Here is a 25,976-nt window from a genome sequence, read left to right on the forward strand (position 1 = left end):
ACAGATAATTCATTTTGATGTTATAACTCAAGGAGTAATGTTTTCCTGAGCATTGGAAGTATCAGTCATATGTTTTTCCCATCCTTTTCCACACATATCCACCCCAAAAGGACAGCATCTAAGTAGTAAGAAAGGAATAAGAGTGAAAGTTGGGAGTATGCCTCAGTGCTAGAACACTTAAATAGGATTTGTGAGGCCCTGGACTCATCTCTTGCACTGGGAAGGATGGGGTGGGTCTACTTTTTTTCTTTCAGCTTCTAGAAATGTGTCTCGTAATGGAGGAATATTCTTTAGAATAAATTTGTAAAGTCTTTAATGGCACCTAATTAAATAAGTATTAGTTGAAGGATCTAGATTTATTGATTGTGGTAAATGTGGTTCACTAAGCTGCTTTATGCCCTCCAGAGAAGACACCTAATCTCAGGGCTCCTTTTGGGAAGAATTATCTGGGACTCATCCTCCTTCCTCTCCCTGCCCCCAGCCCTTGTTTTAAATTTTTACAGGGTTCTCAGAATGCTAGAGCTCCTAGTATACTTCAGTTCAGTCAGAGACTATGTCTGCTGAGGGAGTCATGTTGGTACAGAAAAGGAGCCCTAACATAGAAACTGCCTCTCTAGTTCTGTCTGGGGTGTGACACAGTCCAGGCTAAACCCACCCAGCTGTTCCAAGGTGCCTGCATGGCTCATCTTGTAAGCGTTATACAGGCTTCATGGGGATACTATATGGGAGTGACCAGGAATTGAGCCACATGGGTTCCCAGAGAAAGTCTGAGGAGCTGGTGCAAGTGGGATTCTATAACTAGATGTACTGGATCCATACTCCGCAGATAGTAAGTAATTGCCAGGGTCACAGGTCAAGAAATGGTCGTGGAAAATGGGGCAGAGGTAGAAAGGAGTTGTATAAGGTGATCAAGCAGAACAGAGAGCTTCTATAGCTTTCATAGGAAACAAACTTTAGTTGTTGAAAGATACTGTGAGAAAATGACTTGTGAACTGAGAAATTCCCAGGGACCAACATCTTAATGAGCAGAAGACAAGGCCTCAGCAAAAAGGAATGCCCTGAACTAAGACAAACTCTTAAGGGAACAAGGACTATGGAGGTATGCGGAGATGCCAGGCAGGCTAGAGCCACAGAGAAGTGTCTACATTTTGTTCCAAATTATACATTTAATTCAGAGAAATAATTGGAAAAGAGAAGTTAAGAACTGCGCTGATATGATCCAGTTTGTAGAGTGCTTGCCTACTACAAACAAAGCCTTGGGTTTTATTCTCAGCACCATATCAACCACATGTGGTTACATGCCTGTAATCCTAGCATTCAGGAAATAGACAGTAATGGTAGTGTGGTAGTCTAATTGATATTGGCCCCCATAATCTCATAAGGAGTGGCATTATTAGGAAGTGTGGAGTCTTACTGGAGTAGGTGTGGTCTTGTTGAAGGAAGTATGTCACTGTGAAGGTAGGCTATGAAGTCTCATGTGATTAAGGTACTGCCCAGAGTCTCAGACCACATCCTGTTGCCTATAAGATGTAGGAATCTCAGCTACTTCTCCAGCACCATGTTTACCTGTGTGCCACCATGTTCCACCATGATGATAATGGACTGAACCTCTGAACTGTAAACAAGCCTCCCCAATTAAATGTTTCCTTTGTAAAAGTTGATGTTGTCATGGTGTTTCTTCACAGCAGTAGAAACCCTAACTAAGACAGGTAGGGAGAAGTAATCAGTTTAGAAATTTGTGTTAGGTTTTGCTTCTAGAAGGCCTCCATACCCTCAATTTGTGGATGTAAAATAAAAAAGAGAGTCCATTTCTAAAGCTGTAGTATCAAGTTTGTATCGCTTATGGTTGTGGTTGTAGTGTAGTGCATCCTAGGGCTGAGGCTGAGAAATCATTTTATAATGTCACTATGTGACATTCAGTTTCTCTTTTGCTTTAACTGGTGAAATAACAGTCCAAAGGAATTAACAATTAATAGTGTGTTATTTATACATACAATTATTAATAATATTAATACTGTTGTTATAAAATAAAGCATGCACTAATATAGCTGCTCTTACTATTAACTATTGTTATTTGGATTATTTTGAGCTCAGATGTCCAAAATCTGCAAGTGTCCTTTAACTTCTGTTGCTATTTGTGGGATTGTCAGACTATTATGTAATATGATATCCTTTCTTTTTCCTTTGTTTTTTTCCAGATGAAGTCATAACATCTCATGGTGCAATTGAACCAGACAAGGACAATATCCGCCAGGAACCGTATTCTTTGCCACAGGGTTTTATGTGGGACACTTTAGATTTGAGTAATGCTGAAGTGGTAAGACTTTAATTCAATACATACATTCACTATCATTGTTCTAAGGTACATTTACAAACATGGTGCTCTGAGCACCTTAGACAGTACACTTGTTTTGTCTTTTAGCTGAAGGAGTTGTACACTTTGCTGAACGAGAATTACGTGGAAGACGATGACAATATGTTTCGCTTCGACTATTCGCCTGAGTTTCTCTTGTGGTATGCCTGGCTGGTCATGGGCCATTGATTGATTGTTGACTCAGGAGGTTTTGTTTTGTTCCTTTGTTCTTGGATTCTGACTGGTGTTTCTTTTCAATACCTCAGGGCTCTGCGTCCCCCAGGCTGGCTTCTGCAATGGCACTGTGGGGTCCGAGTGTCTTCAAATAAAAAGCTAGTAGGTTTCATAAGTGCCATCCCAGCAAACATCCGAATTTATGACAGGTACGTGTTAAAGCTTGTGCATATGTGTGTGTGTGCCCTCCAAATTGTAATTGAGGCAGGCTTTTTAAAAATTACACAGTACAGAACCAGGGTGATGGAGCTCCGTAAAAAGCGCTTACTATGCAAGCATGAGGACCTGAACTTGAATCTCATCCCCATCATCCATATTAAAAGCCAACTGCTATGATACATGCCTGTAATCCTGGAATTAGGGTAGCAGAGACGGGGATGGAGGGTGCCAAGAGCTTCTTGATTGGTCAAGTTATTTGAATCTCTGAGCTCCAGGAATAGTGCCAGTCCTGCCTCAAAAATAAATAAATAAAATTGTGGAGTGCCATTGAGAAAGACAGTAGATGTTTACCTTTAGTGTTGCCGGCTTGTGCCGTGTGGTAAAATTCTGAATCAAAAAACCAAAGGATAAGAAATGTAGCTCAATTGTAGAGTGTCTGCCTGGCATGTGTGTGGCTTTGGGTCTCTGGTGCCAAAATAAGATGTCAGTGATTACTAAACTTGGCTGTTGATAGCAAGATTGCTTGGGAGAGCTGTTTAGGAGCTCTTTGTACACTGATACTGTAAACTTAGAGTCTAATAGTTAGATTTATTTAGGTTTTTCTTTTTTAGTTAAAGAAAAACTTGGACAAGAGGTGAGAGAACAGTGCTGTCTTTCTATCCCTCCATCTGTCTGACTATACTTCACTCCACTTTCCCATTGATCCTCTCTCCTTCCCTATTTTTATTTTACTCTCTCTGCCTCTCAATCTCATACAGGCACACAGCTGTACTTATGTATATATTATGTTCATAGAATAAACAAAGCCATCAACAGGTATTTCAGAAAAAATTAGCACTTTTAAAGGAGATTATAAACTCTGTCCAAAGGATAAGTGTATTACATATTTGCTCTGGATTGCCAGCCCTAAGTCAGATATGCAGATATGAAAATCAGAGGTCCAATAGCTAATATGTTTACTATAGTGAGCTGCCTAGCTGAACTGATAAAAGCATGTGCTCTCAAGAACACTTAAAATGTACACATACCTCAAGTCAGAACTGAGCTTTGAAGCTCTGGGAGGATTATGGTAGCTTGGAATAGTGTCAGCTCTGGTCTGATCAAGGCCCTTCTCCAGGGATCTTGGGGAATCTATCATGTTTGAACAATACCTTGCCATTTCTACATTAGGGTATCCGGGAGTGGGTGGGATATTATTTAGTTGGTTTTGTTGTTGTTGTTGTTGTTGTTGTTGTTATTGCTATTGCTGTGAAGGGGTTTTTATTTTTGATGTTTGTTTGCCATAATTATATATGTTGCAGGGAAAAAAACATAATAGGAACACTTCTTGAGACCTATTTGATCTAACATCTAAAATTATAAAAATAGACCAAAGTTTTACATTTTAATTGAGAGCAATTAGAATTTGATTGATCATTGTAATCTAGATCTCCCTGACCTAGGGTTGACCATTTTGACAGTGGGTATAGAAAATGGTATCTGGTCTGATTTTGTGAAATGCCTGCACAGTGCAGTATTTTTCAGGATGCTTTTCATGGTCTTTTTCTTTGGAACTTTATAAAAATGTTGCCCTGCTTTTTAAAGTGTGCTCTAATTGTCCCATCTGTTTGTCAGCGTGAAGAGGATGGTAGAGATCAACTTTCTCTGTGTCCATAAGAAGCTGAGATCCAAACGGGTAGCTCCAGTGTTGATTCGAGAGATAACTAGAAGAGTGAACCTAGAAGGGATCTTCCAGGCTGTTTATACTGCCGGAGTGGTTCTTCCTAAACCTGTTGCCACATGCAGGTAATAGCACTGCACAAACATCAGAAGTTTCCCTTTTGCCAGATGGGATGGGTCGTAACTATGTTCTCCTCTGATTTAATCCACAGGGATTGGGCTTGCTGGGGATAGTAGTTTGTTGGTAGCTGAGGTGGAGACAAAGCTAGAGCCATTGAGTCCAGTATTCAGTATATCTTGTAGCCCTTTCGGTTATTAAATGGAAAATTTACCCACTAATGATGCTGGATTCATGTTTCCATGTCTGCTCCGTCTGATGTCTGTGCATGGGGAAACCTGTGGTGTTGCAGTCTAGAAATGCCCATCCAGTGTCAACACTGTTTCCTTTCAGCATCTAAACTCAGCTTTCTGCTGCTTCACAGCACTGCTGAATGTGACGTGTTGTCAGTCAGAAGTCTGAGACTTCTTGTTGGCTAATCAGGCTCGCAGAGATTACTCCAGAGGGAGTGCAATCAGACTGTTACTGGTCTAACCTGCTTTTAAGACATCAAAAAATAATTTTACTCCACAAATTCTCTTGACTTAAGTAGGATGAAACTTGAAATGAATATAGTACAAAACTATAAAATCACTATAGCTTACTAAATTATTATATTAGTAAATAAGCAGAAAAATTGGCATCATAGGTATATTTGAGTACAAATAATGTATTATATACCAAAACTGAAATTGTAGGATTTATTTCCTCAGAATTAGTTTTCTTTGATGGTATTTACTAATAGGTATGGTTTATTTTGCAGAAATATTTTCGTGATCTTAAACTTCTTGTTTGGTTTGCCTCACATAAAATCATGAGGCTCCTTAAAATTTACATACGTCTTTTATTAAATAAAATACAAATACAAAAAGTGAAATATTCTTATTTAGGGGACAAGATGAAAGACCACAAACTCCAAAGGAACATAACTAGCAGCAAGTCAATTTTTATGCCTCGGGTTTTGCTTTTCTTTATATCTTCAAACAAATTAATGCATAGAAAATGGCCAGCGCCATCAGTGTACCTGGTACAACGTAAGTGTTAAATAGATATTTCTAGAAAAGCTAAAACAGAGTAAAACCTCCATTGTCTTCTAGGTATTGGCACCGATCCCTAAACCCCAGGAAACTGGTAGAAGTGAAATTTTCTCACTTGAGTAGAAATATGACCTTACAGAGAACGATGAAGCTTTACCGACTTCCGGATGTAAGTAAGAGGCACGTGCAACTTTCTAAGTTTGTAACCATTGAAGGTTTTGACATCAGACTGAAGCTGTGCTTATAGCTGGGAAAGGAGAATGCCATAATTTTGGAGCGTTGCCACTCAATGAGGGAGAAAAGTCTAAGCCGCCCTGACTTTTTTTTTTTCAATTGTTAATGTTTTTGTTTGATTGATTGTTTTTGAGACAGGGTTTCTCTGTGTAATCCTGACTGTCCTAAAGAACTAGGTCTGTAGAGCAGGCTGACCTCAAACTCAGAAATTCCCTGCCTGTGCCCCCTGAGGACTGTGTTTAAAGGAGTGCACCATCATGTTCCACTTTGTTCCATGGAACTCAGAATCCAAGCTTAAAGAAAAGATTTGGGAGGTGAAAATCATGTTTTCATTTATCTATTTTTTTCTGTACTGATTTTTTTTTTAAAAAAAAAACTTTTTAGAGAGTCTTGCTGTATAGCTCAAAGTGGCTTTGAAGTGACTGTATAGCCTAGACTGTCCTCAAAAATCTTAAAATCTACCTGCTTTAGTGTCTGGGGTAACAGGCATAGGCACCAGTCCTGGATCTACTTTGTTTTGTTTTGTTTGGTGTATGTAGTGCGGAACATGCTCATAACGTCTGTGGGTGCCCATGGAGTAAATATTCATATGAAGTCAGGGATTGATATCAATGTCTTTCTCTACCATCCCATTTTATTTATTGAGGTAGGGTCTCTCACTGAACCCACATTTGGTTAGACTATCTAACAAGCTTACCCTAGGGGTTCCCTATCTCTGCTTTCTGAAAGCTAAGATTACAAGTGGGCCACCAGACCCATATGGGTACTGGGGATCCAAACTTCAGTTCTCAAGTTTAGCAAGCACTTTATCCATTGAGCTGCCCTCCCTTTCCTTCATCTTTTTAAACTACTAGAGTCATGATATGAAAAATTGTTGTAGCATAAAAAATTTAAATATAGTTGAGTGATATATTATGTATCTTTTGCTGATTGTCACAAACCAAGCAGCTTCAAACAGTTGGTTGGTTTGCTTTTCAGAGACAGGGTTTCTCTGTGTAATAGTCCTGGCTGTCCTGGAACTCACACTGCAGACTATTAACCTCAACACAACTCAACAGAGATTTGCCTATCTCTGACTCCTGAGATTAAAGGTGTGAGCCACCACTGCCCTGCTCTCTCTCTCTCTCTTTTTTTAAGCAGTTATGTTCAAACCAGTCATTGTGACACATTCCTATAATCCTAGCACTTAGAAGACTGAGGCAGGAAAATAAAGAGTTGAAGTCCAGCCTGGGTTGCATAAAAATACTGTGTTTTGGGATTGGAGAGATGGCTCAGCAGTTAAGAGCACTGGCCTCCACGTGGTAGCTCATGGCCATCTGTAACTTCTGGTCTCTAGGTGCCATATACACATAGTACACAAATATGCATGCTGGCAAAATATCCATACACATAAATAATTAATGTAAAAAATACATGTCCTATCTAAACAAAAGCATCTTGCACATTTGTTTTCATATGTGTTCTAAAGAGCAAGCCACCACTTAACTGAATCTTCTGCTTCTGGCTATCTGGGTGTCGGTCAGTCAGGACCAAAGTTGTATACACATTGACTGGGGAAAGAGCCACTTTTCGGCTCATAGGAATGTTAAAAGACTGATTTACCTTCTGGTTGGTGGGCTCAGAGCCGTTTCTGCTTGCCAGCTGCCACAGGCTGTTCTCAGTTCCTTGTCACAGGGTCTTCTCCACAGAACAACCCATATCCTGGCAACTTACTTATCTCAAAGCCAGTAAGAGCTGTTTATAGAAGGGGGGTTGTGTCAATTAGATGAAAAACAAAATCATTTCCCATGGAGAAGAGGGAAGGGAGCAGAGAAAAATGTATAGTGCAATAAAAACAATTTTTAAAACATTCCAAAGAAAGAAAGAATAGAGACCTCCAGTCACTACTGTTGATTGCTTAGCAGCAAATCACAGGTCCCTCTGTGTTCAGTAGGAACAGTTCACACCAGGCATGATCTCTAAAAGGTGGACTGTCCAAACACTCTCAGCTACAGATAAGATCTCTGATGTGCTATTTTGTCATGTGATTTGAAATTAAGACTGCATCCATGCCTAATTTTTCACCAGGAAGGAATGCTGCTCCACATTAATCTCCCAGGACTCTGTATTAGGCACAAAGCAGTCTAGTGTATATGTAAGGAAAAGACTCACATGGATGTTACCTAAAATGGAACAAAGGAAAAGCAGTTGTATTACCTACCTATCCCAAGTTTATTTTGGCTAGTAAAAATATAAAACTAACTTGGCCTGTATATTTCTTGCATAAAAATTAATCTCACAGACAACAAAGTTTGGTAAATTGGTGGTGAATCACAAACAAGCTTTTGTTCTCAAAGCAGACTTCGGCATGGTTCCAACAGTTGGCAGTGTTCCTCTGTAGCAGCCATGTCCTCAGAGTGGTGACTTTTTTGCCGAGTAAGCTTAGGTTTATAATATGCTTTTACATACATTAATCAATTTATTCTCACACCTTTAGAAGTTAGTACTTCTTATTTCTATCATATACATGAAAAATTGAGGTTTAGGAAGGTTGATATTTAGCTCAGATCATAAAACCCAAAACAGTAAGACTTGTGATGTCCCGTCCTAGGCTTCAAAGGTTTCCGTTAGACCCCTTTCCTTATGCTGCTTGCTCTCACACACCCCTGTAGGAGTACCATGACCCAGGCCTGCAAGGTGTCCTACTGTGTCGTTGATGATCAGAAAAGAGCATTTATCAAGGTCCAGGCAGATCTCGTTAACATGTTCTAAGTCTAAGCATCTTTCTTCTATTTCAGTTATAGGAAAGAGGAATGAAGAGTAGTTTAGTTTCATTCTGTTGCTGATTTAAAAAAAAAAAAAACCCCCAAAAAAAAAACCCAAAAAAAAACCACAAAACTGACCAGAAACAGCTTTGGAAGGAAAGGGCTTCCAGGTCACAGCCCAGCATTGCGGAAAGTCAAAGCAGGAACTTGAAGCAGGAATGTTGAAGCAAGACTCACAGGGATGCTGTTTACTGGCTCACTCTGTGCCTCATGCTCAGTTAACTTTCTTATACACACCAGGCCCACCTCCCCAGGGATGGTGCTGCCTACAGTTGGCCGGTCCTCAATCAATCAGAATAATCCCTCAGAGTTATAGGTACAAGCCAACAGGATCTGGGCAATTCCTTGGTGTTCCTTCTTCCCAGGTAACTCTGGGTTGTGTCAAGTTGACTGTATAGACCGATTAGCGTAGTAGTTGGTAGATAAAGAGGGAAGAGAGAGCAAAAGGAATAAAAGTACAGTTAATAGAAAATTGAAAGATGCCAGCAGCAATCATCCTGGTGCCTCTTGATTAAAGATAGACGATGCAGCTGCTAACAGTCAAGCCACTTGTACCGCTCAGTATAAGGGAGCCTTCTGGAATATACACGATGGTTGTTTCATTTTTATCATTACCATTTTTCTTACAGTTCTTGCTTTTGTGTCTTAGGCATAGACTTCTGAACCTAGGTGCTAACGTTTATCAGGCCAGCATTGTACTAGAGAATGAACATTTATAATCTCATGCACTTGCCTGCGCAGTCACAGGATGGTGGGCTATTATCCCTATCATAGAAGTTGACATGGAAAACCAAGATTGGCATGTGCAGTCTGCTTTGTAAGAACAGAGCTGGCCTGGCACTCATTGTGGCTAGCATTCCCCAAAGGCTAGGCTTACCTAAGAAATATATCTTCTTGTGTCTCCCTGCTGTTCAGTGTGCTTGTTTATTTGAAGTTCAGGATTAAGATGGAGGGAGGGGGCTTAAAAATAAAGGAATTTGAAGTAGATTAAAAAGCAGGATTAATCAACCAGCATAACTATGCTTTGTGCTGTTAAAAAGTGTACACTTGCTAGGGTGCATTAAAGCATATGGTGTTTTCTATGTTTAATAGCACTAGATGATCTTAGTACTTAGAAACTCCCTTTGTCATATAAGTAACCATAACCATTACTGCTAACTATGCTCCAAATCAGCTCATACCATGTTGTTTGACAGGTAACACTTTTGTTTTTCAGTGGAGCTCTGAGTTTTTCTTATACAATTGTACATACAAGCTTCAGATTATGTGGAGTTGAAAAAAATAATCGATTCTAGTTGAGGCTGAGAAAGTACCTAATTCAGACACAGAATTTGCTTAGGAAATGTAACTTGCTCCTATTAACCAGGAAAGTTTCTTGCTTTATATTGAACCCCCAGAAAACTTGACTGCTTTATCAGTTATACAAAAGCATTCTATTTTTACCTAAGTTTGGGTCTTCCCAGTTTTTCTTGAAGACAGGCATAATTGTCTCATCTATGAAGCATCCTAGCTGAAAATAATATTGTCTTCTTTTGTGCCACTTGTATGTGCTGTTCAGGCCTTCTATACTGAGCTACATAACTCGGCCCAAGAGAGTAGTTTTTAGGTGACTTTGGCATATAGAACATTTTAGACGCTTTTGGTCTTTAACTAGCATTCAGAAATACATATTTATTTTACTTAATTCCAGGTGGGACTGGACATTTTGCAGTACTAGGATTTAATCCATGGTTTTGTGCACGCTAGGCAAGCACTTTACTGGGACTAGATGTTTCTAATCTTTCAAAAGCCACAAAAAGATTAATAAAAGTGTGAGCTGCTTGTTCAGTGTTAGGGATTTAGTTCTCCAACTTTAGATAATTAAATGGTATTTTAGTTGAGATTCTATGTGTTTGTAGACTACATACTCCATCCTTGAGCAGCTTGTTGTAAATGCTCAACCCTTGGGCCTGGAAGTGTAAAGCATCCATTGCTAGCTCCCTGTCTTCCCCTACACTAACCAGTAATCAATCAACACTCTTGGTCATAGAGCCTTGGAAACATCTCTAACCCTCAGTAGTAGTTGATTATAGCTGCCACCAAGATAATAGGGGCCTTCAGAAACCATAATGTTCTAATTCTACGAGTTTTATTGTTTTGGGTTTTTTTAAAATTTACCTATTTAGTTGTGTGTATGTGTGTGCATTCGCATGCATGGTGCATGTGTAGAGGTCAAAGAATAGCTTTATAGCATTGATTACAGATGCACACCACCATATCTGGCCTTTATAAAAAATGTGACTTCCGGGATCAAATCCAGGTTGTTAGATTTGTATGGCAAGTACTTTTACTTGCCTAGTCTTCTCCCAGGCTCTAGGGATTTTTAGTTTAGAAATATTCACAAGTAATTGAGAGCAAAAAAGTATATTAGCAATATGTGTGCCACTTCTTAAAATTATCCAATATTTCTTCAAGTGGAAAAAGCATAAAATTTGATTCATATCTGTTAAATTCTTGTTATAACAGCTTGTAATGTTCCATTTAGTTTGTTTGGATACGAAGATAGGACACAAGCTGGACAGTGGTGGCACATGCGTTTAGTCCCGGCACCTGGGAGGCAGGCAGATCTCAGTAAGTTCAAGACTAGCCTAGTCTACAAAGCAAGTTCCAGAACAGCCAGGGATACATAGAAAGACCCTGTCTTGAAAAATCAAAATAACAACAGCAAGAAGAATACAGGACACACATTGCTTATCGACTATATCTTAGTTGAGAGTGCAGACTGTCATACGTTTGCCAGGTACACTGGTGGAGTTCAGAGGACAGCTTGCAAGAGTTGCTTCTCTCCTTCCACCATGTGGGTCCTGGGGTTGAATTTACATGCTCAGGGTTGGCAGTGGGCTTCTTTATCCCTCTGAACCATCTCACTGGCCCTCATTATCTTTCTTTTTATCCAGGCTCAATAAGTTGCCCAGACTAGCTTTGAACTCACTGTATATTCCAGTCAGGCCTTGACCTTGCAATTAATTCCCATGCCTCATCCTCTCAAGTAGCTGGGATTATATAGGCCCAGCCATTAGACCCAGCTTTGGGTTTTAATGGATTCATGGTATACTGCAGGTTCTGATTCACTAAAGCAGGTCTGGAACCAAGAGTTTTCAGTTCTGAAAAGTTCCCATAGGTACTGCAGGCTTGTGGGCCACACTGAGCATGAAGTAATTTTATTTTACTCTTCATTGCACTTCTGACTTTGCTTTATTTTCCTTTTAACAAGGTTACAAAGACTTCAGGTTTGAGACCAATGGAACCAAAAGATATCAAAGCAGTCCGAGAACTGATCAACAGCTACTTGAAGCAGTTTCATCTAGCTCCTGTGATGGATGAAGAGGAAGTGGCCCACTGGTTCCTCCCCAGGGAACACATCATTGACACCTTTGTGGTGGAGGTAAAGATGAGCTGATAAAATAGTCCTAAGAACAGGTTAAAGCTTCTTTGAAGAGGATTGCAGCGTGCCCATGTCCATCCTCCATCCATGACTTACTGCCTTTGCTAGCCCTACCACAATTGCTTCTAGTCCGGGATTTGAGCATTTTCACTAGTTACTAAAGGGAAATTAGGGTGCTTTTGTTTGCTGTGCATTTGCTCTTCTCATTTTGAAAAGCTAGTAATTACTTGTGCCTCACCCTAGATAGCTATGTTCCAGAATTTAATATTTATTTGGAGTTGTGTATAGCTGGCTGGATCTGAACTGCCATTAGTCGAAACAGATTCAGCCTCTTAACTCTTGTTCAAGGGAGGGAAGTAAAAGGAGCTGTCTGAATACTCTGACCCCGTTGCCTTAGTGGGACTTAACACCTTTTTTTCAACCTTGATTACAAAGCTTGGAATTGGTTGTTCAGATGGTGTCTCGCTTGGAAGCTCGGTGGATTGAAATGGAGTTGCACTGAGAAATTGGAATTTTTTGGCAACCAATTTGAAGACAGTGGAGAAGGCCAATAGAAGTGATTTTAGGGATTTGTTTACATCACTTGTAAACAGAACTGTTATTTAGCACTGTCAAGCCTTGTCAGAACTTATGATCACAGGTCCAGTTAGGGCAGTCTTGGAGAGACTGGCCCATGGTGAGGATGATCCACAAGACATTTATAAAGAACAAATAAGCAGACAGTTTCAAAATGTGTATTTCTAAAAACTCTTTGTACACAAATCTTTTTATACTTGTATGTCTCTGGAGCCTCATAAACTGTCCAGTCTCAGGACTTAATCGCTAAAGAATTACTCAGAACCCAAAAGAGTTTCTGCTGTGGATTAGGTCAGCAGTTATTTATCATACTCAGTAATGTAACAATAGTAAATCCATTGCATGTTACCTAAAGAACATCCATATATGAAAACTAATTTTTCTCAAACCACAAAGATTAGTGAAAGAACAGTTTTATGTTTTTAAGAGTGTGTGCCCCTTCCTTGGTTTTGCTTTCAATTCATTGTGACATACTACTACCTTGATTGAATTACATGAAGAAGATATCTCCCAAGAAATAATGAAGATTTGAAAATAGTGGGTAATTTAACCCTTCATATAATTGCTGGTTTTTTCCCTTGTGAGATGGGGTCTTAGTATGTCACCAACTAAGGCCCACTGTGTAATTCAGGCTGACTTTAGATTCTTTTTATCTCATGAGTGTGGGTGTTTTGCCTATATGCTTGTCTGTGCACTACATTATGTCTGTGTCTTTGGAAACCAGAAGAGATCACCTGGAACTGGAGTTCCAGAAGGTTGTGAGCTTCCATGTGGGTGCTGGAAAGAGAACCTGGGCCTCTGGTAGAGCAACCAGTGCTCCTAGGCACTGAGCCATCTCTCCAGCCTCTGGCTTTAGATTGCTGATCCTCCTGCCTGAGTGTCCTGATTTCTGTCTGGGATTACTAATGTACAGTACCACACACAACTCTTTTAAGATAATTATGAATACTGTGATCTGAAATTTTCAGTGATCTTGCTATTCTCTTGATCCAGAACTCATTGGTCTGTTGTCCCCATCTTTGTCCTCTTCCTTTCTCTATGTGCCCCTTCTCCCCAGCAGTTTTTATACACACCAAGCAGATTCTCTACCACTAACTTATGTCTGGTTCTTCAAATGAATCTTAGTTAATATACAAGTTTGCAACATCATGCATTGGCCACTTGGAAAATGTAGATTTACTGAGTTACATAGATCTTTCAAATACTGACATTTCATTCAATAGTATTTAAAATTACATTCATGGGTAAGACCTTTGTCATCAGAAAGATTATAAGGTACCATATGGTAGAGATTATGATGTTTTTTTATCCTTCTTTAAAACTTTAGCTTAGACCCTGAAATCTCAAATGTTATTAACAAATCTTATTTACTTCTAAGAAAAGGTGCTAGATACCAAGGCTGAGTGGCCATGTGCTTTGAAATGGTGTTCTCTTCACCACTGGGTGGCTAACTTGGCATACAGCTCTGTTTCCTCCTGGCAGCAGACTATATATACTCCAGTGTGAGTGAGGAAGGCAGCTTCTGGTCCTCAGCTTAGAGGCTGCAAATCTACTTCTGTGACTGTCCTTGTCAGTGTGAGCATTGACTCATCAGTCAGCCTGAAGTAACTTTCCATTAGAACCTGCTTTGGAAGAGTTTGAATATCTCCCACTAACACTTTGACTAAATTGCAGTCCACTTATTGGTCTTTACTTAGTATAAAAGGACTGGGTTATAGAGAAGAAAATCTTAGTTGTTGCTCATTTAGACAGAAAGTTGGGTGTAAGTCATAGGTCAGCATCAGTTAGCTGAATGCTTGTTCAAGGAAGCACTCACTTGCTGTTGCTTACCTCTGTCCTTCAGAGCCCGAGTGGGAAGCTGACTGATTTCCTGAGCTTTTACACGCTCCCCTCCACGGTTATGCACCATCCCGCTCACAAGAGCCTCAAGGCTGCCTATTCCTTCTACAACATTCACACAGAGACACCCCTGCTGGACCTCATGAATGATGCGCTCATTATAGCCAAGCTGGTGAGTGTTGTTGCTTTTTGTACTACAGGGTTCTCTTTCAGCAAGTCAACTTAACAGAAAGGTGCTCTGCAAGAGCAATGTGGACCATGAAGCCACCTGTCTGGACCCCTTCCCCAATTGTCTTTATAATACAATCTTCTAAGATGGTTCTTAGTCTTTAGCTTTATACTGTAGATACTTAGCCTTATACGTGCATATTTAAGTTATTGTAGAGGAAATGATGTTATACAGGAGTATATACACAAAGAATACATTAAGCCCTTGGTATTTAAAACTTTTTATATTGGCAGAAAGGATTTGATGTATTCAATGCACTAGATTTGATGGAAAATAAAACCTTCTTGGAAAAACTCAAGTTTGGTATAGGAGATGGCAACTTACAGTATTATTTGTACAACTGGAGGTGTCCAGGGACAGACTCGGAAAAGGTGAGTAAGCTTGTTTTGACAGTTCCATACCAGCTTCCTTCAGGATAAAGGGGCTTTAACTATTTCTGGGGTGTGTGTGTATATGTGTGTGTGTGTGTGTGTGTGTGTGAGAGAGAGAGAGAGAGAGAGAGAGAGAGAGAGAGAGAGAGAGAGAGATTGATTGATTGATTGATTGTAATTAGAATCAGTTAACTCAGTCCCCTACTACTATAGGAGGAAGGGGACTTTGTATGTTTTCTGTTGTTAGAGGTGTTTTTTTTCTGTGTATATGTATATATAATATGTATGTACATATGTGCTACAGCATATATGGAGGTCAGAGGACAGCTATGAGGAGTCAGTCAGTACTAGCCTTCTACCAGGGCTCCAAGGACTGAACTAAGGTCATCAGGCTTGTGTGGCAAGTGCCTTTACCTTCATAGCCAGCATCACAGCCCAAGGGAACTTTTAAAAACACAGATATAGTGTGCTCTATTATAACTCAATTTCCTCTTCCATTTGATCTTATGCCATTTTTTTCCTTTCTTTAGGTTGGACTTGTTCTACAATAGGTGGATATGAGTTCTAGAAGACTGACATTCTCATTTGTTAATACTCGATTTAGTGAATCCTGGAACTGCCATTCCAAAGAAGAATAAAAGCACAAGTTGAGTGAAATTGAAGTAGTTGCTAACAATCAGAACAGATGGCCAATAGTACACGTATCTAGTTAGGATGTTGAGAGCCAATCTCTGCTGTTGACTGATGTGTGGGAGGGATGAAGGTGTCCACAGAGTTCTCATGGTAAAGAGAGGATGTTGTTCTTCCACTCTAGAAGTGGGATTGTTTCTCTGTGAACCAAACAGAAGTGGTGGCATCATGTTAAGAAAACCTTTGCTGTTAGGAGAGTCACTGCTGCTTTTCTGTTTATTAAGTGGTGATATACTTGTATAACAGAACAAGGATCCATATGTGTATCACCTTACATAATGCTACTGGGAATGTTTATAGAATTGACATGTGGTAGATAATTACGTATGGAGCAATATGAAAACGTACCAGTGACTTAGCACATTTATTATTCCATAAGAAGCATAGTAGCCAAATCAGCAAACATACAGGTCTGTCCCATAAGCATAGTAGCCAAATCAGTAAATATGCAGGTCTGTCCTTTGCTCTTCAGCAGGTCAGTGGATTGTTTCAAAAGCAAAATTTGGGGCATATGTTCAGCATGCTCACTAAAGAGTACACACCTGACTGACCAGACCTTGAGACTGCTTGCAATCTCATTACTCAGCAGTGTCAAGGATGTGTGAGGGAAAGGAAGTAAAAGCTCTAAGGTCAGATTAAATGCCCAGGAGTGTAGTAGTGCTGTCAGCACACAGATGGTCTGAATGTTTTTATTATGCAAAATTGCACATGTTCCTTTATGCTGACTTTAATTTATCATGAAAATTGTCATGCAAATGGAAAATGTCTTACTTGTAAATACGTATTCATAATTTTGTTACTGATGTTGTTTTTACCTAGAATTTGAAAAACAGAAGTTTCACAGTGTACATATGTGTGTATATGCTGCCACTAATCCAAGGGAAAGTAAAATACTAAATAAGGCCATTGTATAGACTGGCCTTTGAGTCAGACGCAAAGTAGATACTTCTTCCTGCCTTTACTACAGTGCCTCCGCCCCAGTCCAGAACACTACTTCAGACAACATGGCATTTCCTTCCCTACTAGAAAGGACTCACCAGATGTTACTTTTAGGTCGAGTCTTACCTGTTGGCTGTTCTATACAACTAGCAAGTTGAGAATGGTCATTATTATTATTATTATTTTTAATGATTAGGGGAAATGGCCAAAAAAAATTGACATTTTGTAGCATGCAAATCTTAGGAAATTCAAGTTTTATCAGAATACAGCCACATCTTTATTTATGACCTACCTATGGCTGCCTCATGCTACGAAGGGAAATTAAGTAGTTGTGATAGACTGGATTGTATTGCCTGCAAAGTTAAAATAATTGCTGTCTGGCCTCTTAGCATATTTATGGACTGAGGTCCTAAGAAGTAGGCCACGAATTGTGCCATACCTGATAGCACCACTAGAGGGAGCACCTGGGCCTCACAAGTGGTGCAGAAGTGGGACCAGTATTGTCCCTAAAGACACATGGCAGATTTCTTATTTCATATGGTCCATGCCCAACTGTCACATTTTTAACAGAACATCTCAGAAAATAAAACTACCTATTCATTGGAATACTGTTTAGAAAGACAGTATTAGGTAAGCGAGTTTAGTGAATCTGGATTTACAGCTCTTTGGAAATTGTTTCATTCTTTTTTTTCTTTTTTTCTTTTGGTCTTAAACAAATTGAGTTTTCAGGTAGAAATGCCAGTCAGGATTTTTTTCATGGGCTTATTTACCTCATGAGGACCCTTTTAAACCATCCCTTTAGAGGTTTACTGCACATTGCAGTTGTTAAAAAAAAAACTCATCGCTTTAAATACACTATTAACATTGGCCTATTCATAATTTAAGCACATGATCGGTATTTTTCAAATCAGTAACCAGTGCAATTGCTTGGATATAAAATAGCTGTTAAAACCAGATACAAATGCAAAGTCTCCAGAGTTGTTTTTAAGTTACACTGCCCTGTCTCTGTATCCAAAATGTATTATAAGGTTTCTTTCCTTCAAAAAATGGAAATTTGTCACATAGAACAAAGGTGGCACAGCCCATGAGTTCAACCAGAACTTGAGGTAAAAGTTTTTAATATCCCATTTACTTCCTCCTAGAATGATTTTCAAGACACATAGTCAGTTCCTATTCAAAGCACTGACAGCTTCGTTTCCTAGCCGGAAGACCCATTGACTCTCTCCTCTTGCCACATTTCACTTAAGTTACTATTGTAGTTAATTTTTGTTGTTAGTTTTGCTTTTTTTTTGTTTTGGTGCTGGGGATCAAGCCAGGGATTATGTGTGCTAAGTACATGTTCTACCACAGAGCTATACCCCCAATGTATTTTGATAGATGTTAAGTATTGCAAAGAAATTAATGATATGCAGGGAGGGAATTCTTATTGAAATAACCTTATCAGGCTTTTTCCCCTGTATCAATCAAGCCTTTCTCCAAGCTTGTGTCAATGCTTACCTACAAAGAAAGCCAAATTACCACAAAGTAAAAATGGTATGCCGCTTTTGAAGACAGTGTACTGCTTAGCATTTAGTGTCTCCCTTACAACTGAGCACCTTCTCAGTTGTTTCCCCCACCTTATTAGACCATGTCTGTGGCCCATTTTCCAAGTTTGGTAGAAAAATGTTAAGTGCTGTAGGAAACTGATGTTCTTGCAAGCAAGCATTGTACCAGCCTTTAAAGCAGTGAATTTATACACGCATGGACATTAGTCTCAATAAACTTTGGTTTTGTTAATCATCGTTTTTGAGTGTTTTCTGTACTTCATGGTTTTGTTTCAGTGTACTTGTTCCACCCAGGTAGAAAGACTTGCCATATCTGAAAAAAAAACTCCATGCAGGATCCTAAGAGTATATGTAAACATACTTGACTTTATTTGTTATAAACCTTAGACCATATCTTTTCATGAAATGATAAGTTCATACAAACTACTTTGAAATGGGTTTTTTACTTTTGGATGGTTTCCTTATCTTATTAGGGTTGGGAATGAGTTTCTTTATTTTAAGGGGTTGTAGTATTGTAGCTGAAGCCTGCCCACCTTCAGCACTCTTTCTCTTACTAAGTTTTGTAAGGTCATCAAATGAAGTGTCCAAAATCTCTTTGTCCTGGCTTTCCAATAATTCAATCTCTAAATTGTCTCTAGGATCTTGGGTTCTGTCTTGAAGCCATGGCACATGTAAGCTGGGCACCCTGGGAATGATGGCTCTTACTTCCTCAGCAAAGTCCATGGTGTTCTTTCTGAAGCCCAAGGCTAGCACACATTTTAAGCCAATGACAGGAGCAATTCTCTCGCTGAGCTGAGGAACCTGACAAGCAGGAACAGTTCTGCTTATACTCAGCTGAATCATGTGTGAGGTGATGATGGCAGGCTTGACTGACTTGCACACTAGAACCAGAAGCAGTTCATTCCTCTCCAGAGCTCTGGTGACTTCATTAACACCAATGACCAGCTGTTTTCTGACGTGAGCTGGCGTCCACCCTGACACCTGTAGATTCCCATCGTGCTCCTTCTTCAAATCCTTACTAATCTCAACATCTGGGGGACATCTTTGCTTTTGTACAAAAGGTGTTTTCTTCCTTTTCTTATCTTCAATTTTCTGAAATCCAATTGATTTAAACTTGTCTTCGAGGGTCTGTAATATAAAGTGTATGTCCTCTCTCTCCAAGGTGCTCCAGGAAATGACATACGGGTTGTTCAATGATGTCTTTACAACCAGAGGTCTAGTCTTCCGAATAGATCCCCTCTTTGGAGCTTGAGGGGCTGCGGCCATCTTGAAAACCCTTCAGAAAGAAGCAAGATGATGAGATTCTCATGTTAGCAAGGCATGTTCTGAGAGTATTTTGGTTATATTCTCAAGTCTCGTTTTTTTTTTTTTTTACTCCAGATTGATATACTGTAATAGCAAGTCTAATTATACAGGCCGCCCAACGAGGTAACCAGAAACATAACTTCTATGGTGGCGACTTCCACTCTTAAATAATTAATAACAATAGGTTTGTGGATCACATCATAGAGCACAAGTGGGGGTCAGCAGCTCTCTCCTACCATGTAAGTCACAGGTAGAACTCTGGTCACAGGCCTTTATTCTCTAAATCATCTCAAGGGCCCCTCATTTATTCATTTATCAGCACAAATTCACCAAGCTTCTCCATTGGGCAGATGGTGTTATAGGCACAGCTGCTGGTGGGCAACAAGACCCTGTGTCTGCCCACACAGAGCTTATACTCTATAGTTTCTGAAAGTAATAACCTATTTCCATGGCTAAAACTTCTCTTCTATACTTCGTTAAGTCTCCTTTCTCCCATGATCCCCCAGCTTCCTTCCTAAAACACTCAGGATATACTGTCACATTTTTTCCTTTACATGATCACACAACTACTGCTTTGGTAGGCAATTTCATGAAAATTTTTTTAAAAAATGTGATGAAATAAAGATAATCCATTAGGGAGAAATAAAGGGCTAGGCTCCTTCCGAAAACATTAAAAAGCCATTGGCCTATTCATGATCTAGAGACTATATAGTATTAACTTTACAGAGTTAGTTAGGATGTTTTCAATCGCTCTCTAGTTAAGCATTCCTTCATTTAGTTTCCCTTTCCCAAAGGCAACTGAGTACTTCCTCCTCAGTTTTCTCATTCCTGAAGTTCATCTGAGAGCTGTAAAGACCCAGTAAGCAAGTCCCCTCTGATTAAGGGTCTTCTAATTCAGGGCACTTTACCCAACCCAATTCCCTAACACACCTGTAGGGTTCCCCAGTGTGTGGGTGGGTTAGGAAGCAGACTCACAGTCCAAACTGAGAATTAGTTTTTCTGAAGGCTTCTTTTTATCATGGCTCCATCTCAGAAATAACGGGTAGCTTTTAAGAACATATGGATGGCTTATTCTCATCCTAGAGCTAGTGGGCTGTGGGAGTGCTGGGGAGCCATGGGGGCTGGTAAGAAGATACCCAGGTGAATCGGGTTGCCTTTCCAAACCACAGCCCTAAGAAACGGTGTTGCAGACTCCCCATCCTGATTCTTCTAGTCACCTTCATTCCAATGAGACCTGCAGCCTTGGTCCCGTCAGTGCTGCCCACTGGTATTAATACTTTCTTCCCCACAGTGCACTGCACTCTCCCAGGCAATTCCTTATTAGCTCTGTGCACCCCACATTAAAGAACAAAAAGTCATCCAAATCTAGTGAGGTGACCGCTGGAACCTGGCAAGATAAGGGCCCCACTACAGTTTTTTGTTTTGTTTTGTTTTGTTTTTGTTATTGTTTTTTCGAGACAGGGTTTTTCTGTAGCTTTGGAGCCTGTCCTGGAACTAGCTCTTGTAGACCTTGAACTCACAAAGATCTGCCTGCCTCTGCCTCCTTCGTGCTGGGATTAAAGGGATTAAAGGCGTGTGCCACCACCGCCCGGTTCCCCACTACAGTTTTTACCAAACTGCAAATCAGTTACTGTATCTGACTAAACCATCCATCAGTGTACAAGGGACACTCACACTTAGATGCGCTGCAACCAAGGGACAGCAAGATTGGGATCACTTTTCTGATACACAGAACCTGAAAGGGGAGCTTTAAAAAGCTATGTCTGCATAAGGTGACTGCCATGCAATATAAATTTTTAAAATGCTGATTAATAAGAACGGAGCTTCACAGAAAAACAGGGTGGACTTGCAAGTGCCTTGTCATCTATGTCTGCAAGCTGCTACTGCCTATAGGATCAACTGCAAACTCAAGGGTTTCCTTTTTACCCTCCCATTTCTCATAAGCTTTTCTCCTTTCATGCACACAGACTCGGCCTATTTAATGAAGCTTCTGGTTTCTCATGTCTGTATTCGCGTACAGCCTGCCTAGGATACTACTCATACCACCACATCGTTTCTTCTTCAAATTCTTAAGGATTACCTTTGATGCCCGAAGCCTTTAGGCTTTAAGCAAAACAAAAGCCTCTGCGGGTAATAAGACGGCTGGCTCACTTTAAAACCAGACTAGTGAGAAGGCAGGAGAGGCCTTTTCCTTAGGGTCAGGAAAAGGCTTTCTGGAGGAAGGGAATGCTATCTAAGAACTGCTTCCAAACGAAGTAGGAAGTGGGCAGCGGTGAATCCCAGAAGAGTATTAAAACAAGTTTAGTGTCGCTGGGACAGAGGTGCCGGACTTGGAGTTACCGATAAAGACAAGATGGTGGGCTCTACAGTCTTGCAGTGTTTAGCGCGATTAGAAAGGCGTCACAGAAAGACGCTGACTTTGGGAAGGGACCCTGGAAAGGCTGTCAGCAGCACAGAAGCTCCAGTCGTCTCTGGAGACTCAGGGATACCCACGTTACATCACACGAAGAAACGCCCCCTCCGGGGTGGACCGTGAGATCGGTTGGAAAGGGACGCAGGGAGACCTGGAGCTGGGTGGCCGCAGAAGCGGGCGCAGCCCCTTTCCCACCCGCCCCCGCCCCGCCCCGCAGTGACCAGGGTGCCCACGGGCTGGGACTCGGACCACGGCCGCGTGCCCACCTTTGCAGAAGCTCCCTGCGGAGACCACGTGACAGATGGATTCCTTGCTGCGACTCCGCGGTCACTGAGGACTCTAGTGCCAGCTCCACGTGCGCCTGCGCTGCGCCTGCGCCGAAAGCTACCCCTGACTGTCTGCGCTCGGCATGACGTCACACCCAGTAAGGGACTTAAACTGCAGCTGGCGACCGGTCGCTCCGGGGTGGGGGTGGGAGGAATCCCTAAGCGCGGAACAAAGCTCTGGAGCAGCACTGCGCAGGCTTTTGATCTGTCTCGCGAGAGTCTGTGGTTGCTGTAGTAACCAGCCGCTCTCGCTCCGGACTGTTTGTTTAAAGATGGTGAGCCAACCAGTTCTTGGATTCTGTCTTTCTGTTTTAACACAGTTGCTTTAGCCTTGGAATTCTGGCCCGGTATCCTTTTTCGTTCTAGGATCACAAAGCTCCAGCCCTTTTAGCCGTCCATTCTCTGCACATGTCCCCGCGCCACGAAAATTAAATAAACAGGGTTTGTAGGGTAGGGTTAAATGTAATTACGATTTATGTCATCTTGATAGTCCAGCATGTCTCTTTAAAATCATAGTATCCTAACCCTGGTCCTCAAAGATCCATTCCCATCTAATAAGACATAGTCCATTCATTACAAACTTTCTAGGAGTGAAATCGCTGGCTTAGGCACTAACTCAGTATTAGCACATAAGGAAATAAAAACTTTTTAAAGAGTAAATGGACCACCTTGTATCCCCAAAGGCAGCATTTGAGGTGGACATCTGTTACATATGCCACGTGTTTCGCCTCAGAGCTATGGCTTATATGTGATCCCCTTTGTACAACTAAACCTTCAACTCATGTGGCCAGAAATAAGTTGAAAACAATATGTTTAAACACTCATCAAATAGTTGGTAGTTTGTTAGACTCTTGAATTCACTTACATCTCCTAAGTGAGTTCTTTTACTATTTCAGAATGCATCTACAAAACACACCCACATGCTAACAGACACTGCTTTTTGACACTGCACTGAATGTCCTACTACTGGCAGGCATCCTGGTGGACCGGAAGTGGTGTGCCATGATTGTGATTCATTTCCATATTGACTAATGATGCTGATCATTTTTTCCTGTACTTATTGCCCAACTCTACATTTTCTTGAAGAAATCTCTATCAAAATCCTTCATTCAATTTTAATTGCACCATTTATATTTATTGTACTATGTCTTGTTTGAACTTTCATAGTGAGTAAATGTGCAACTTTCTTCATGTTTGTTGAATTACTCTTAATATAACTTAGATGATTTCTTCTCATTTACCCTCCTCATTCCTCTATTTCAAACTGACTGTTAAAATATTGTATCTCTTCTGGGTTCATCTTATATGCTTCTCAAGTTTATATTCTGCTTCAGTTTGCTTCTCCTTCTCTTTTGTGCCACACACGATTGGTTTTGACCCATAATTCATCTTTTAGCATTGTTATTATGTTACTCAACCATATGACTGTTTTCAAAGATTTAGCATATATTTCTCTTATTGGAATGCCTCATGATCTCTTATATATATCACTCAATACTTCTTTCATAAGACCACTTTTTCCTCTTCATTTCCCATCCAAGCAATATCCTGAGTACCCTCTGTATGTCTGTGTGAGGAAAGGGGGAAAAATAAGCAATGAATTAAAATTCTTCCTGAATGGCATACTCTCCCAGAGGACCTGCACACAAACAAGTTAGAATATATTAAGTCCCAAGAAATGCTAGAGAGAGAGACACAAAAGAAGACTCTGATGAAACACTGACCTTTTGGATGTTGGACGTTTTTAGTCACTTAAGTTAGTACATTACATAACGTTTTGTTATTAGTTACAAGGATTAGGTCTGACACAGAAGAGGACAAAGAACGGGCAATTAAAGAGGGCTAAAGACAGCCCAGGATAAATAGTAGTTAGGCCCTGGACACAATCGTAGTTGTAATCATACACAGCATGAACTACGAAGTGGGTTGGCTAATCTCAGGAGGGGGTCTCTGTACTGGAGCCGTCTCGGGTCAGCATAGTCCTGGCGGAAAGCCACAGCCAGTACTTTCTGCACACGCTGAGTCTGCTGCAGATCACCCACTTGTCAATATCTGTCCTCCAGCCAGTGGAAGGCGGTGACATTCCCGTGAGTAAGACGGGTGCCAGTGTCAACTGTGCACATTCACGCAGGACTTCAGCTTCACATTATTCAGCTGTGGGTCTCTGTATTTGTTCTCATTGGCTAATGATGGCTGAGGAAGGCTTTGTTCTACGTACGAGTATAGCAGAATGTCACTGGGAAACATTTTATTGCTATGCTCCTTTTGCAGAACCAGTATTTGGTTTCCCCTAGGTCCCTGGCTTATCTAGACTCAGGTTCTTGGCCACCTAAGCCGTGGCGGGTATGGGTTACATCCAGTAATCCAGTTAATCCAGTCGGGTATTGGGTAGTGTAGTTACTCCCACAAGCTTTGTGTCACAGGTGAGCCAGTGTACCTTGACAATAGCCTAGTTTCTTCAGGAGTTCCCATGAGGCCACTTTGACCAACACTTCAACTAGATGTCACCCATTCCCAGTACTGGAAGCTTCATTAGTGACTACTTGATCATGTGGATGGTCTTTTTGATGTTTCATGTATTTGGTTTTTGAAAGTATTTTATTGAGAAACTTTGAATCTATTTTCATTAGGGAAATTGGTCTGTAATTCTTTTTCTTTGTTGAGTCTTTATGTGGTTTGGGATCAGGGTAACTGTGATTTATAAAATGAACCAGTGTTCCTTATGTTTCTATTTTGTGGAATAATTTGAGTACTGGCATTAATTCTTCTCTGAAGGTATGGTAGAATTCTGCACCAAACCATGTAAAACCATCTGACCCTGTGGATTTTCACTTGGGAAACTTTTAATGACTGCTTCTATTTCACTAGGGTTTATATGTTCATTTAACTTGTTTAACTGATCTTGATTTAACTTTGATAGGTGGTATATATCAAGGAAATAATCCAGTTCTCTTAGCTTTTGCACCTTGACAGAGTATAGGTTTTTAAAGTATGTCCTTATGATTCTGTGTATTTCCTCAAATCCTGGAAATTCATCCTCCATATCTATAGGCTTGTATTGCTGTCCCAGAACCATCAGCTGAACTGTAGAGATTCCTTCCTTTATAAATCTTACGAGAGTGTTAATGATGCAAAGTCCATAAGTCAAGGCCAACAGTAAGAGGACCCAGGGCCCACGCAGAGCCCAAAGGAGTGTAGTTAACCAGGGGGACCAATTGAATAGGATTTATACCATATTTTATATGCTTCTTTCCTAGTTTCCCAGTTTTATTTAATTAGGTTTTTGGAGGCTTTTATGGCACCTGAGTGGTTAGCATAAAAACAGCATTGTCCTCCCAGAGCCAGATATAGACCCTCCCATTGAAGGAACAGTAAGTCTAAGCCCCTCCTATTCTAGGGGACCACCCCAGCTAAAGAAGAGAGTGATTCCTCCAGATGGGTGATGGAATTTCTAGGGTGGCTCTGTCTGCATCTATGGCTGTGCTCGGAATCTTATAATTCCGATCTTGGAGGATGAGAGCCGAGGTTCCAGTGCCTAGGAGAATGGCTATTAGGACAGCTATGAAAACCTCACATTTGGCCTATCCCGCTGGTTCTAACTGATGGAGAATCTCTTCCTCAGGGAAACAAGCTATTTTTGTGACCAGCTGCACCAAGACTCAGAAACCCGGAATATCAGTTAAAACTTGGGCATGTATGCAGGGAGTTAGCTAAACCTGTGATACAGGCCCACCAAGTATCAT

At 40.6% G+C, this 25,976-nt stretch overlaps 2 protein-coding genes and 1 long non-coding RNA gene across 6 annotated transcripts in view; 2 read left to right on the forward strand and 1 right to left on the reverse strand.

Moving 5' to 3' along the window:
- The window catches only part of Nmt2 (N-myristoyltransferase 2), a 48,435-nt gene extending 30,014 nt beyond the window's left edge, over window positions 1-18,421 (forward strand). For all 3 annotated transcript variants that reach the window (XM_085699067.2, XM_085699068.2, XM_085699069.2), the window contains 9 exons: window positions 2,199-2,317; window positions 2,423-2,514; window positions 2,620-2,736; window positions 4,361-4,531; window positions 5,600-5,708; window positions 11,831-12,001; window positions 14,421-14,588; window positions 14,879-15,016; window positions 15,547-18,421. In XM_085699067.2, the coding sequence (XP_085555193.1) occupies window positions 2,199-2,317; window positions 2,423-2,514; window positions 2,620-2,736; window positions 4,361-4,531; window positions 5,600-5,708; window positions 11,831-12,001; window positions 14,421-14,588; window positions 14,879-15,016; window positions 15,547-15,567 (1,106 nt within the window). In that variant the 3' untranslated portion in view covers window positions 15,568-18,421. The remainder of the gene's footprint in view (window positions 1-2,198; window positions 2,318-2,422; window positions 2,515-2,619; window positions 2,737-4,360; window positions 4,532-5,599; window positions 5,709-11,830; window positions 12,002-14,420; window positions 14,589-14,878; window positions 15,017-15,546) is intronic.
- A 114-nt stretch (window positions 18,422-18,535) lies between these two features.
- Rpp38 (ribonuclease P/MRP subunit p38) lies at window positions 18,536-22,306 on the reverse strand. Its single transcript, XM_048461218.3, has 2 exons — window positions 22,174-22,306; window positions 18,536-19,465 (listed from the first exon to the last, which is right to left on the reverse strand). Exon 2 carries the CDS (start codon window positions 19,453-19,455, stop codon window positions 18,613-18,615), a length of 843 nt encoding a protein of 280 aa, XP_048317175.2. The 5' UTR covers window positions 19,456-19,465; window positions 22,174-22,306; the 3' UTR covers window positions 18,536-18,612.
- Window positions 22,307-22,337: 31 nt separating this feature from the next.
- Window positions 22,338-25,976, forward strand: part of LOC125417664 (uncharacterized) — an 85,176-nt gene continuing 81,537 nt past the window's right edge. For both annotated transcript variants that reach the window (XR_015734812.1, XR_015734813.1), the window contains exon 1: window positions 22,338-22,508. This is a non-coding gene — a long non-coding RNA (uncharacterized LOC125417664). The remainder of the gene's footprint in view (window positions 22,509-25,976) is intronic.

Source organism: Myodes glareolus, chromosome 14 (genome assembly GCF_982192425.1).
Source record: "Myodes glareolus chromosome 14, mMyoGla1.1, whole genome shotgun sequence".
In the NCBI taxonomy this organism is placed as follows: domain Eukaryota; kingdom Metazoa; phylum Chordata; class Mammalia; order Rodentia; family Cricetidae; genus Myodes; species Myodes glareolus.

What these genes read in the sequence shown, in the direction of transcription:
- Rpp38 (XM_048461218.3), bottom strand. Translation starts at nt 19,455, where the DNA reads ATGGCCGCAGCCCCTCAAGCTCCAAAGAGGGGATCTATTCGGAAGACT.